This window comes from Mustela lutreola, chromosome 4 (assembly GCF_030435805.1).
Source record: "Mustela lutreola isolate mMusLut2 chromosome 4, mMusLut2.pri, whole genome shotgun sequence".
In the NCBI taxonomy this organism is placed as follows: Eukaryota; Metazoa; Chordata; class Mammalia; order Carnivora; family Mustelidae; genus Mustela; species Mustela lutreola.
In genome coordinates, this window is record NC_081293.1 from 25,367,740 (window position 1) to 25,381,495 (window position 13,756).

Below are 13,756 nucleotides of genomic sequence, written 5' to 3' on the forward strand. Positions count from 1 at the left end.
AGGGGTGGGGTTGGGGAGCTGCCTAGAGTGGAAAAAGCTCAGACTCCAGAACGAGAGAGAATTGGGTCAAAGGCTGGCTCTACCACTACCACTTAGAGTGTCCCTCAGGCCAATTGCTTCCTTTTCTGTGCCTCAGTTTCCCTATCTATATAACGGGGATGAGGGCACCTACCTGATGGTGTTGTTGTAATCAGAAAACAGGCAAAGCGTGTGAAGTTTGTGGGACAAAACAGGCCCTAGGTACATGGTGGTTAATGTAATGTAGATTCCTGCAACATTGTTTTCATGATTTCCCTTCTTCCCATCTATTCTTCCCTCCATTCCCACTTCTGAGACCTGGTCTGCATTCCTTTCATTGTTTGGGAGAAGAATGAGCCTTGTAGGCCCAGGAGGCTGATGGAGAGGCTGGAGGGCTCCTCTGGGGGTGGGACTTCATCAAGACCCTGAATGAGGACAGGGTTCAAAGGCATAGAAACCAGGTCTCTGTTGGTGGGTGGGGAGGGGCTTCCAGTGCGAAAAGCCAGCCCAGGATATCAGGAGGTACAAATGTCAAAGAACAAAGGTTTGGGTCAAGCAGATTGGGGTTCAAGAACTAGCGCAGTAAGACCTCACCAAATCCCTCTAAACCTTAGTGTGTCTATCTGTAAAATAGAACTTTAAAAGGACCCACTTTTCACAAGCATGGTGAGAATAAAAAGGGTAACTTTGGAGGAAGAATCTGGAGTGGTGTTTGGCACATGGGAGGACCTGGATAATAAACACTGGTCTTTCCCTTCATCGCTGCCCGTGACAAGCACAGCATGGCACTGAGCAGTCCCACCATCCTAGAACCGCAAGCTCTTGCAGAACTGACGGGAGACTGGGGGTCTCCCTTAATCATAGGTGTCATCTAGCCTGTCCCTGGACAGGGTTCTCCCCTTTAGCGTTCTTGATCCATGACTTTTCAGCCTCAGCTTGCACATGCCCACGGATGGGGAGCTCATGACCACTTTCTGGGACAGGCTGGGCAGCTCTGATGGTAACAAACCTGCCTTGTTGTAATTTCCACCCACCACCCAGAGCTCTGCCCACAGGGCCTCAGAGAATCACTTGCCAGCCCTCCTGAGATTGGAAGCAATACCTGGGAATCAGCTGAAGTATGGACGGAAAAGTCAGCAGTCAGGAGGAGGATGGGCAGGCGCAGGAGGGCTCTGAGGGAGAAGAGCCAGAATAAGGTGCAGAGGCCCTGGTCCGTGCATCCTACTAGGGCTCCCCGTCACTCTGATGGCATGGCCCGCCCCCCCCCCCCAACCCTGCTGGGGTCCAGCAGGAATCCGGCATGGAGAGTGCTCCTGAAACTGACAGGGAGGGCAGGCCCAGGCAGGATGTCCCAGCAGGCCCCCCGGAACTGGTCCCACTGGTGTGCAGGCCGCCGGGGCAGCTGGCTCAGAGGGGAAGGCAAGGCCAGGCACAGGCTGGGCCACTGCCGCTGGCCGCTGAACAGGCAGCCCAACTTCCTCTCCTCTTGCACCGCCCTCCCTGCCCGCCCTCCCCTGCCTGGCGCCGGAGGGAGGCTGTTTTTCCACTCGCAGCTTGCTGTTTCTTTGAAAACACCACCGGCCCCAGGCCCTGCTGGTCTCAAGCTTCCTGCTCTGATGCAGAAGAAAGCACAAGGGAGCCCGTGGACGGCAGCGCCGGCAGCACTTGGGGGGCCCGCCCTGCAGGCCTACGCCCCGCTAAGGCTGGAGCCACTGGTTGGCACCACAGCTGGCCCCAGGTAAGGAAGGGCCCCTCCCTGGGGCGTGCCAGGCAACAGGGGGAGCATGGCAGGACTGCTCAAGGCTGCCCAAAGGGATTGTCCTGAGGAGAAGGGCCTCTCACTGAGGCTCCTCTGGGCGGCCCTCTCCCAGGCTGTCTTGTCTTCTGCCCTGACTGCTGTTGTAGCAGGTCCCACCCAGGCCCAGATGTTTCAGGAGTCTCAGATGATGGCCTCATCCTTCCACTGCTCACCATCCTCTGTGTTCTGATATCTTGTACCCCACTTTGGGCAGTTTATGAACCCAGGGCCCCATGAAAGCTCATGAGAAGCCCTGAAGTCAAGAGGCGAAAAGGAAGAGAGGAGCCTGCCTTTAACCCATTCAGTCCTGGCAACATTACAAACTCTTTCCCAGGGTGTAGGATGGAGTCCCTGCCCTGGGCTTGGGAGGAAGAGTCAGATCCCTCCTCCTCCTGGCTCCCCACGTGGTCACCGAGCTCTGCCCATCCCATCTGGCAACACTGGCAGAGACTGGCGTGGTGCGGGTGGGGGGGGGGGTACTGCTGGCGTAAAGAGGCACAGAAGGAAATGTGGCCGGTCTCCCCACCTCTGTTTGCTGCCCACCCTATCCCTCCATTCCCTGGCTGCTTCTGGCTGTGGAGTTTTGTTTTTCAACCCCCAGATGGGGAGAACATGGGCCACACCCTAGGCTGTGTCTCTGCTTGTGTGGGTGGGGCCTAGAAAGGGAGCCCACTTCCTGGCACACTGGAGCCCAGATCACGGCCGAACAAACTGGGGATGGGCTGGTGGGAATGGTCGAGCCTCGGCCTCCATTCTCTGTCACTGGTAGGCTGGGCAGCCCCCTGGGAGGCTGCTACATAGGGCAGGGGTAACGGGTGGGGAAGGGAATGTTCCCCAGGACTCCCATGGATGAGCACAGAGCAAGGGCCGGAGACTAAGAAAACAGAGGACTCACTTGGCTCGACTCACCCTTGTCTGCTTCCCAAACCTCCTTAGGTTAGGCTCAGAAGTCCTGCCCAGACACCTCCGTGCTGTCATGGCCTCAAGTGAGGCGTGTTCTCCTCTTTAGGCCTCAGATCTTGGCAGGAAGGAGAATCATCCCCACTGCCTCACCTCTGGGAGGTGAGGGTGAAATGGAGGGTCTCACACGGAGGACAATGGTCAGGCATCATTTATTCCCTTTCTTTTCCCGCCAGCATCCCTACGGGGAGACCAAGGGCCAGGAGGATTTATCCTCTTTTCACGGATGAGGATACAGACCCAGAGAAAAGTCATGGGATGTATTGACAGCCAGAATCTCCTAAACCAGTCTGGACTCTGAGGTCTCTAAAATGGAAAGTTCTCATGAACTCTGGGACACTGTGCCTCGCTGGGCACTGACCAGAGACTCTCTCCTCCACACCACCCCATGCCACTGAGGCAAACCCATGCCCTTATCTCCCAGGACACCCACTGCTCCCCCAGGACACCCACTGCAGCTGGGGTGCCCATGGGCTAGAGGCCTGGAGGAAACAGCCCCCAATAGTCCTAGGTCCCTCAGCGTCCTAGAACTACCGGGACCCCACCTTCCCTGGCGCCACAGGGCCATCCTTAATCCCGACAGCAAGGGAAGCCTGTGGTTTTAACAAGAACCCAAGTGCCTGAGGCAGACGGACCTGAGCCTGAATCTCAGCTCTGCCGCTTTTATGTCCCGGGCAAGCCCCTCACCTCTATGCACACGGGACTGGGCAGCTCCCTGGGGGATCATGATGATGGGTAGTGAGGGATAGAAAGCACCTGACACCCAGCGGGAGCTCAGTGAGCAGCTGTCACCATGTCCCCAAGGTCCCAGGGTTCCCTAAGCCTCCTCCTTTCTCACTAGCTTGGCCATACAGGATCCCCTCGATTCCTTACAGTTTTCCAAGGCAAACATTTATCAGCTTCCTTTATCCTATAGGAAGCACCAGGCTGGCCACTGGAGGAGATAAAATGGCAAGACCGTGCCCTGCCTTCAGATACCCACCAGCCTCCATTCCCTCCTAGTCCCATCAGGAACCATCAGGAAGCATTGATCCTGGTCTCCCCCAACCCCAGCCTTGCCGACGGTCCCCGCCACTGACGCAGCACCATGGCAGCCCTGATTGCAGAGAACTTCCGCTTCCTATCACTCTTCTTCAAGAGCAAGGACGTAATGATTTTTAATGGGCTGGTGGCACTGGGCACAGTAGGCAGTCAGGAGCTGTTCTCCGTGGTGGCTTTCCACTGCCCTTGCTCGCCCGCCCGCAACTACCTGTATGGGCTGACAGCCATCGGTGTGCCGGCCCTGGCGCTCTTCCTCATCGGGGTCATCCTCAACAACCACACCTGGAACCTAGTCGCCGAGTGCCAGTACCGGAGGACCAAGAACTGCTCGGCCGCCCCCAACTTCCTCCTCCTCAGCTCCATCCTGGGCCGTGCGGCTGTGGCCCCCGTCACCTGGTCTGTCATCTCCCTGCTTCGAGGTGAGGCCTACGTGTGTGCTCTCAGCGAGTTTGTGGACCCGTCCTCCCTCACAGCCGGGGAGAAGGGCTTCCCACCAGCCCATGCCGCCGAAATCCTGGCCAGGTTCCCTTGCGGGGAGGGCCCTGCCAACATGTCGGGCTTCCGGGAGGAGGTCACCCGCAGGCTCAAGTATGAGTCCCAGGTAAGGCTGTGCAAGGGGAAGCTCCTCTTCCTTCTTCCCTAGGCTATGGCAGATGGGGAGGTACCGGGGGCGGGGGGTCCAGAGTTGAAGCCAGAGCTAGTCCTCGGGGGCTAGGGTCTCCAGGAAAGCACTAGATCATCAGCATCAGTATCTGGGCTGGGTAGCCTGTGGCTTAGGACTTGGTGAGGCAAGTTTTAAACATTAAAGGAACGTTCTTTGGGCTCAGACTTCGGCTTGATCCCAGTCATCGCTACTTGTCCCAGATTGAGCACGAGCCCCTGTAAGTTTACAAAATATCTGCTGTCAGCTAGGAGTTGACAAGTTTCTATCCCCAGAAGGACCCCAGCCCAGCACTGAGGGAGCCCAGGTGTTGCTGACCTCAGGGAGTCCCTTGAGCCAGGAAGCGGCGGCTGCTGCCCTGATCCTAGCCTCAGCCGTGGCTCACTTCTGAGGGAGCACGGGTCCGTCAGGGCAGAGGCCTGGGCAGAACACGCAGCTGGAAGTGCTCCTCAGAGCAGCAGGGCACGCGGGGGACAGGAAGGAGCCCAAGATTTTCTAAAAAAAAAAAAAACCCAAAACCAGAGCATGAGTTTGAAGGAGTGAGGACAGAGTGGAATCCCAGCCGGAAGGGCTGGCTTCCCTCAGAAGATGCTCTCAGAGGGTGTGGCCCACAGCGTCAGCCCAGCCCAAGCCCTCTGACCTGCTTGTCCGGCTTCTTCCTGGGGCGGGTGAGGGTCCAGGCAGCCCCTTGCCCCTCCTCAAACCTGCCCCTTCCCTGGCCAGCTCTTCGGGTGGCTGCTCATCGGCGTGGTGGCCATCCTGGTGTTCCTGACCAAGTGCCTCAAGCACTACTGCTCGCCGCTCAGCTACCGCCAGGAGGCCTACTGGGCGCAGTACCGCGCCAGCGAGGACCAGCTCTTCCAGCGCACGGCGGAGGTGCACTCCCGGGTGCTGGCCGCCAACAACGTGCGCCGCTTCTTCGGCTTCGTGGCGCTCAGCAAGGAGGACGAAGAGCTGGTGGCCAGGTTCCCGGTAGAAGGCACACAGCCTCGGCCGCAGTGGAACGCCATCACCGGCGTCTATCTGTACCGCGAGAACCTGGGCCTCCCGCTCTACAGCCGCCTGCACAAGTGGGCCCAGGGTCTGACGGGCAACGGGGCAGCGCCCGAGACCGTGGAGATGGCCCCGCTCGCCTCCTAGGGATCCGGCCCCCACCCTCTCTGCAGGGGACGGTACTTGGTCTCAAACTGAACTCCATGCCTGCTCCCACCAGCATCAGAAGGGGATTTTTTTTCACTTGGGAGGGAAACGGGCCAGAAGCCAGGAGCACAAAGTAGCCCGGGGTGTGGAGAGTGAGGAGACAGCGGGGTCCACTCCAACAGGAAGGCCCCAGCTCTGAAGAAATCCCCTCTCCCACCAACAAACAGCAACCACTCAGTAACAGCTTGGGAGAAAAGACCCTTCTGTAGAACTGGTCCTTCCGTAACTATGATGCGGACGTCCTTTTACTGGCGGGACCCCAAGCCTCGGCAGCCATGGCCAGCGGAGCCAGGGGACAGGGAAGCTCACCAGCAGACGCCTCGTACGGGATACCGTGTGGTTAACGTACACGTGATTGCACGTGGGTACCTGGCTCGGGGGCGCTCAGCCGGGAGATGCCCTCCAACATCCACCTCTGGCTTTATTTTATATACTTAAATTTTTGATAAAGTTTTTCTTAGCATAAAGCACTAGCTTGGTGTCTGCATGATTGGATGGGCCATGCCACAGTAGGCTGGTAGCCATGGAGACAGGCCCGAATCCCATCTCCTTTGTGGGAGGGGTGGGGGACAGAGACACCCTGGGTGAGATTAAAATGGATGGGAGGGAGGATGGGGTGGAGGGAGAAAGCCAAGTGTTGGGAAGGCCCTACGGCTGATGATGTCTTGACAATTAGACCCAGTTATCTGATTTGATTTGAGGAGGTGAAACCTGGCCTTTCTCAGAGGGAAAATTGGCTTCAATTTCATGAGTCAGAAGATTGCACACTCAGTACGGCAGACTGACTCCTACAGCCCGTGCTAACGCCAAAAAACCAGGACAGCCTCAGCTGGGCCTTTCCCCCCACCCACACACACCCACCCTTGTCTGGTCACCTCCACCACCTCTAAAACCTTTGATGCTCTCCCTGTCCTGCTTCCTGGCATTCGACCCAGTCACTTCCCACGGAAAAGCTCTCCCGCTCTCAGGGCACATGAAGCTCTCTGCCAAAGAAAACATTTAACCCCCTTAAGACCAAGCTAAACAGGAACTGGCTTCAACAACTACAGGGTCTGCGCTGGTGTCCAAGAATTCTGAAACATACAGGATTATTACGATGAAAGGAGACGGAGTCCATCTTTCTAGGAAGTTTACAATGGTCACAGGCAGGTATGGGTGTAGGGGACCCATCCTGTCCCCATTCCCTCCAGTCTCAAGGAAAACCATCAAACCAATCAATGCCCTCCACCCAGCAACCTCTTCCCAGAGGAGCCACAAGGAGAAACCGGCAGTTCTTCCCAGCTCACACAGCATGGCAGTCTACACCCTAACCAAGCCTCCTACCCACAGGCCCTGTGGCAGCACACGTACATTCTCATTCCATCCACAGAACAACTCTTCAAGGTAGGACTTTTTGTCCCCATTTCACAAATGAGACACCCTCCTTGGAGACCTTAGATAATCAGGGCCTGGTAAGCCTGGGAGGAAACACCACCAGGTAATTTAAGCTAATACTTATGGCTTTCCTCTCAGATGGCCCGGTTCCCCAATAGTCCTCCCCAAAGGGGTCTGCCTTTGTTCTCCTGTCCCAGCCTCACGTACTCCATAAAAGGGCACAAGAACTGGCTGAGCTCAGGTTGAGGGAACGCCCAGAGACTCCGAGACCTAGGGGAGAAGGCCCGCTCCCTGGGTTCTGCTGACTCTCTTTGGCGGACCAAGAGGCTGCCAGGACCAAAGTGGGATCCTGACCACAAGATCGTCAGGAGTCAGCCCCTCCGTTCCTCCTCCTCAGGAAACCCCCAAGAGGGAGAGAGTCTTCGCTCTTTTAGGAGTGCAAGAGCCTGCTGTTTATAGCAACCTCAGAAAAAGGGAAAATGGGCACCTGGGTAGCTCAGTCAGTTAAGCGTCTGACCCCTGATTTCAGCTCATGATCTCGGGGCTGTGAGATCGAGCCCCATGTTGGGCTCCATGCTCAGCGGTGAGTTTGCTTGAGATTCTCTCTCTCCCTCTGCCCCTTCCCCCTCATATGTGCTTTCTCTCTCTTGTTCTAAAAATGGGGGGGGGGGGAATGAAATAAAGCAGTACTAAAATAAAACATGCAAAAAGGAATTATAGGAAAGCTCAAATTCTTTTTCATCCTGACAGGATTACCATAAAGTTGCTGCAGAAAAAGCAACATTTAAATAAGAGTCCTCAGGCAACACAGTTTTCCGGCGGCCCAGGGGCCCGAGATTCAGCTGGGCTGGCTCAATGCTGATGTGGTCATCCAAGGCCAGCTTGGCCACTAGTCCTCCAACACGGCGCTCTTAGCTTCCACATATTCCAGGGCCTTCGCCTTTACTGCCTGCACGTCCTTCTCAGTGCCATGTTGTTTCTCATAGTCCAGGTAGCGCTTGAAGAAGAATTTCATTCGCTTGGGGGCCAGGCTGAGATGAATGACCCGTTCAAAGATGTCCCTGTGAAAAGCAAAGCAGCATTTGCCTCCTGCCCCGGCCACTGGACCGCTGACTAGTTTTCGTCTACTTGCCCTGCGGCTCTGCAGCCAGGCCCCCCGTTCCCCAGCACCCTCACTCCTACCTTTACATTTACTACCATCTTAACTCCTACGGTGTCCACGGGGAGAGAGACTGCCACCCTCACTTTCCAGATCAGACAGACACTCACGGGTGTTAAAAGGACTCACTGGCCTGAAGTCACACAGTGAGTCAGGACAAAGCTGCCAGGATGGGGATATACACAAGGTAGGGATCTGTGACAAGAGCTCTGCTTCAAACTCACTGATGGGCTTCGCCAAGGCACTAGTTCTTTTGGGACCTCAGTCCACCTGTCTCTAACCCTCTCTGCCCCTTTGGGGATGCAGGTGACAATAGTAAGCCTGCGACCATTCTCTACCACCAGAGCCAGGCTCTATGAATTATGTGGGAAACCCAAGTCTTCTGACCCCCACACCAGGGCCAGCCTACTGCCCACCCAAGACTCCAGCACAGACCAGAGGCTGGCTCTTGAGGCAGCAAAACAAGTCAAAAAATGAGTACCACAGGGCCGGGTATGTCATGTCAAAGCTGTTCTTCCAGTTAGTGAGAGAACTGGGAATACTAGAAGATTCCAGGGGGTAAAACTCATCCACTTGGCCCACATCCTGAACCTTTCAAAGTTAATTCAGCCCTGGCCTGTCTTTGCCTCTCACCGGACTTCCTTCTGGCTGCCATGCTTAATGGTCATGTCGATGTAAACCGACCAGACGTCAGTGCGCTTCGGGTAGGTGCTCAGTGTGTTCTCAAAAATGGCTTTGGCCCGTTCTGCATCCCCCAGCTGGAACTCCAGCTGGGCAAACTTGGCAATCACATCCACATCTGCAGGGAGAGACAGCTCAGACACACAAAGCAAAGAGACCCCTCCCCACAGCATAACGTGCTGCACGGACAGTCTGACTCCTGACTCCCTATTCATAGGTTCCAAGATCTAGGTGATGACAAGTGAACACTGGGAAAGTTTGGGGCCAAATACACAAATGGGCACTGATGTAGGACTCCCACTGCAGACACCCCACTCTCTGGGCTCAGAAAGGAGATGGGGCAGGGGCAACAAAATCAGCACTAATTATTTTTTGTTCCTCCATCTCTAAAAGTTTAGCATTTGAAATGCAACACATGTGATGTTCATGAGCATATAATCAACAGTGAGATCCATGCCCTCCACCAGGCTTTCCTAATACCACACCACCATCAGATGAGAAAACCTCCAATCCCTACGCCCAGATATCACAGAGCATAATGTGACCAGGAATGGGGCTGGAGGCTAGGGATGAGCACTCACGCTCTTTAATGGGCAGACACTCGAGAGCTCGCTGCATCACACGGTGACTGGCCCCAGCCTGGCCCCTCCGCAGAAGAAAGGCGCCATATTTGATCCAGACAGCTTTCTCCTGCCTGAACCGCTTCAGCATCCGGTTGTAGAGTTCACCAGCTTCCTGTGATATGAAGTGTGATATGACAGAGGGGGCAACAACTGAGACAGGGAGAATAACAAATGACAGACAGTACGCTCACGAGGCTAGACGTGGCCTCAGACTCTGGTCACTAAGTAGGCGCAACTCTAGATCCTGAGGAAAGCAGGCAGGTTCCCAGAGATGGGGAGAGCACAGAAAGGGCCTGACAGGGTAGGGAGTCTGCCTACTAATCCTGTGCTGTATGGAGGTCGTAAGAGTAGAAGAACATGAGAGTGCCAAGGGAGAAGAGGAGAGACAGAAAAGGGACATGTGGCTGAGCTGCTGCCTTGTGGCTATATGCCCACGAGATACACGACAGGGGTCCACTGTCCCCTCTACTTCCCTCATCCTCGCCCTGCCTTCCTAAAGCAGACGTGGGAGGAAAGGACTCCTCGCACTTGGAAGATGAACAAGTTGGGGCCCAGAGGTCACAGAGCAAGCCTGTGTGGAAGACTCCCTGGACTCCCCAGGAATTGGTTTCCGAGTTGCCGAGGACGGCCTGACAGTGGGCCACCTGGCCCAGACTCCTACCTGGAATTTCTCTGACTTGGCGTAGATGTCAGCCAGATGGAGAAAGACCTTGAGAGGCTCGTTGTACTGCACAGCCCGCTCGAAGACCTTGGTCAGTGACTCCTGAGAGCCGTACATGTTTTCTAGATTGAGCAGCGCCACCCACACATTCAGCTTCTCCTGCTCCTCTCTGGAGAGAGAGTCCGCACATGAGCTCCATCACCTCGGCCCAAGGAAGCCTGCACACCACCTAGGGATGCTGCCTGGAACTACTTCTTCCTTCACAGGCTCCATCCACATCCTCAACTCCCGCCCTCAAGTGAGCCCATGGCCCCCGCTGCAGCTCTCATGGAAGCAGGCATGCCCGGCCCTGACTGCTGGGCTTCCCTGGTGTCTGCCTCCACTCCAAAAAAGAAAGCCCACGAAATTTTAACCTGGCTCAAGGTTTGGCCAGAAAGGAACAGAATCTCTGGTCTGGTTTTGTCTCCAAACTAAGAGAACGAAGCAAAGGCTTGCCAACCCTCCTCTCAGCTGGTGGAAACCCTGTGCCTGGCACGTGGCTACCGAGTGTCTGCACCCACCTGTGCACAGTCATTGTCCCTGTTCTACTTCTGTTCCAAGTTGGGCACCTTATCTAAGCACAGAGATTCCTGTAAGTGTCACCCTTCACTACCTCAGTGAAGAGGACCATAAAATATAAACAAGCAGATCTGTTTCGCTAGGAGCCGAAGCCTGAAAACCCACGGGTGCTGATGGCAGCGAGCCAATCTGCTGTCGGCCTCCTGAGGAGGAAACGGTCTGCAGGCGACAAGGCCTGCAGCGCGGGGAGACACCTCCCTGTCAAGAGCCACCCCCTACCCAAGCAGAGGGCCAAGCCAAGACCTGAAGGAAATGGTCTTGAGAGCCCTCTCGGCCACGGCCCGGGCCTTCTCGATTTCCGTGGCCTGCAGGTGGAAGGCCATGTACTGCAGCCACAGGATGGAGCTGTTGGGGGAGCTAAGCAGGAGGCGGTCAAAATCATCCGCTGACTCTGGCTGTCGCCCAGGATCCATGAGAGCCTCCTCAATGCGGGACAGTTCTTTCTCTGCCTTCTGCTTCTCCAGCAGCCTTTCCTTCTTGCTCTTCTTCTGCTACGGAAGGCACAAAAACTCGTGAGTAACCTGCTCCCCAGGCCACTAAGGCGGTCTGTGCTGGAAGCCAGAGCTGACAGGGTGGTCCGTGAGCCCCAGGATTGCTCACAGGCCTGAGACTGCCCTGCTCTGTCAAAAGGACACTCAGGCCTGGACAGAGCAAAGGAGACTGGCACCCAGGGGTCCCTGCTAAAGGACAAAGCCCTGCAAAATACGCCACCGTGGCCTGCTGCGGCTCGTTGTCCTCCTCGCTGTCTGAGCTGTCTCCTCGAGGTGGTAATGCCGGGGTCAGAGAGTCTAGTCCCACGTCCCAAACGAAACCAGAGGACAGCTGGAGCCGGGGCGCTTCTGCTGGCCTGGTCGGCTTCCCCTGAAGGATCACAGAGGTGTGTGAGGAAAGCACTCAGCTCGGGCTCTCCCCCCCTGTTCCGCTGAGGACCCAGGGCCCCCACTACACCCAGGGACCTTCCTCTCCTCCCAGGGCCAGGCTATGCCAGGCCCACTCTGCTGGAGAAACTACATAGCAGTGATGTAAAAGATTTCCTTATAATTAAGTTAATCTAGGAAACAAGCTTATAAAACATACGTATGTAAAGACAAATTTTAAAAAATCTCATACGTATGTGTATTCCTACGTACGTTCTTGTATGAAGTACCATATGCGTATAACATGATAGCAGAGCTGGGACAGGCGTCCCAAGGGTGTAGGGATATGAGTACCTAACGTCTGGGCAGCCCTTCCACAGTCAGGCCTCTGTCCAAATGGTACCGTCCTCATCTTTCAGAGGGAGATACAGGCTCAAAGAGGCTAAGCCTTTATTTGCCTATCCCACTGATTTAATTCCACTCTACTCAACAAACACTGATGAGAATTTATTTTATGCAGCCCACTCCTTGGGTAAAGTAGGGTCTCGAACTCAGGTTGCTAATGACCAAGTGAAGACCTAGCAGCCCCGCCTTAGGCCATAGGAGAGAAGAGGACGAGCCGAAGACTGCCCAGCTCTCAGGCCATGGACCTCCCTCCCCAGCACAGCCGGTCCTCTCCCCCTCAGCGCTGTCCCTCACCTTGGGCAGCACATTCATCTCCTCCACCTCCTCTTCTCCCTCCCGATAGTACACTTCAACACCGCTGTCATCCTCCTCTGACGGAGCAACTTTCTTCTGCTTCTTGTTCACTCTTTCCTGAGGTCAACGGGGCAGGGGCGGGGTGGGGGAGAGATGGCGAGCCGCCCTCCTGCCCCGGAGAACCCGCAGGCAGCCCAGGGCCATGCCCTCCCCCTGCCCTTCCTGGCACCCCCCAGGGCCCGACTCCGAACTCACACGGCTCTCAGTCCAAGAGAAGGCTACTTGGCTGGCCGGCTGGCTGTGAAGCACAGTCCCTTCCCCGTGAGGGGGCCGCCCTCCCTGAGGGACTCACCTGCTCGCTTGCAGACTCCCGGCGCCGCCGCCTGCCCCGCTTCTCTGCCTGCGGTTTCTGGGCCTCACTCTTCTCCTGGCCGGACGGTTGTGCCTCCTCTGGCCCCTCCTGGTTCCTCTTCCTTTTCCTTTTCGGATTCTTCTTCTTCTCTTCTTCTCCTTTGTGCTCTTTCTCTGCTGCCTCCCTTTCCCTCTCCTCTTGTTTTAGAAGTGGCAGTCCTAGGGAGGCAGGAAACACGTCCGGCTTCCCCGTGTCATCAGGGAGGAACGACAGCTCTACCAGGTTCTTCTCACGGTTTAGGCTACAACAGGGAGGGAGGGAGGACAATGACGACAACAAACACACCAGGTAGCCCAGGCCTTCCTCTCTTGAGCAGCCCAGTTTTCTGGGCCCGGCACCCCCTGCCTTGGAATCCGTTCAGTATTTTTCAGAACGACCTCCACATTTTATCAGGCTGAACAGTGAAATACAGGGGGCAGCTGCGATGTTCCCTTACTCTGTCCCCAACAACAATTGCCTATGCACAGAAAATTCTCCGCATCAGCTTTCAGAAGCCAAGACTAGGGCTGAGGTAGAAGGCTCCAAACAATGGGGCTGTGTTCACGTGAACACTGTACCACCCCCCCCCCAAGGCATTGTGTCTAGTTTACCTCTGAATCTCCTCCCAGGGCTCCCAGGGAAACAAGGGGTTGCAGGGCAGGGTGCGGCAGGGGAGACACCTACCTCAGGACCTTGGCTGTGAGCAGCTTCCCTTCCGGGAGGTGTTTGTTGTAAAGGGCTTTGTCAGATGGACTGTACTGGGAGACATACGGATATCGGGCCAAACCCACAACAGAGGGGCCAAGGCTGACAGGAGAGAGACAAGGGTCCTGTGATCATAAATACAGCAAGAGTCCCAGCCTAGCCTAGTGCCTCCACTTTCCCAGGGACCCAAGTTGTGACAAGGATTTAGGACAGACAGAAGTTCCCAGCACTCAAAAGGATACAGAGAGCTTTGTAAAACAGCAACAGTTACGAGGTATAATGAAGGGACTGAAGGGAGTCTCCCACCCCA

The 13,756-nt window shown here is 55.9% G+C and overlaps 2 protein-coding genes across 4 annotated transcripts in view; one reads left to right on the plus strand and one right to left on the minus strand.

The window, feature by feature from the left end:
• Positions 1-1,410: 1,410 nt before the first annotated feature.
• On the plus strand, positions 1,411-6,146 carry CALHM2 (calcium homeostasis modulator family member 2). 2 transcript variants are annotated; one of them, XM_059169038.1, is made up of 3 exons: positions 1,411-1,756; positions 3,779-4,418; positions 5,202-6,146. In XM_059169038.1, the coding sequence occupies exons 2-3, from the start codon at positions 3,864-3,866 to the stop codon at positions 5,616-5,618; spliced, it is 972 nt and encodes a 323-aa protein (XP_059025021.1). In that variant the 5' UTR covers positions 1,411-1,756; positions 3,779-3,863; the 3' UTR covers positions 5,619-6,146. The 2 variants fall into 2 exon arrangements, with proteins under 2 accessions (XP_059025021.1, XP_059025020.1); XM_059169037.1 differs by having other exon boundaries at positions 1,412-1,756; positions 3,693-4,418.
• A 1,620-nt stretch (positions 6,147-7,766) lies between these two features.
• The window catches only part of PDCD11 (programmed cell death 11), a 42,634-nt gene continuing 36,644 nt past the window's right edge, over positions 7,767-13,756 (minus strand). Inside the window, exons 28-36 of one of the 2 annotated variants that reach the window (XM_059169034.1) lie at positions 13,426-13,548; positions 12,703-13,003; positions 12,351-12,467; positions 11,506-11,655; positions 11,038-11,282; positions 10,177-10,345; positions 9,474-9,627; positions 8,845-9,010; positions 7,767-8,113 (exon numbers count right to left, since the gene is read on the minus strand). In XM_059169034.1, coding sequence (XP_059025017.1) covers positions 7,942-8,113; positions 8,845-9,010; positions 9,474-9,627; positions 10,177-10,345; positions 11,038-11,282; positions 11,506-11,655; positions 12,351-12,467; positions 12,703-13,003; positions 13,426-13,548 — 1,597 coding nt within the window. In that variant the 3' untranslated portion in view covers positions 7,767-7,941. Of the gene's footprint in view, positions 8,114-8,844; positions 9,011-9,473; positions 9,628-10,176; positions 10,346-11,037; positions 11,286-11,505; positions 11,656-12,350; positions 12,468-12,702; positions 13,004-13,425; positions 13,549-13,756 lie in introns of both variants that reach the window. The other variant, XM_059169033.1, reaches the window with a different exon arrangement.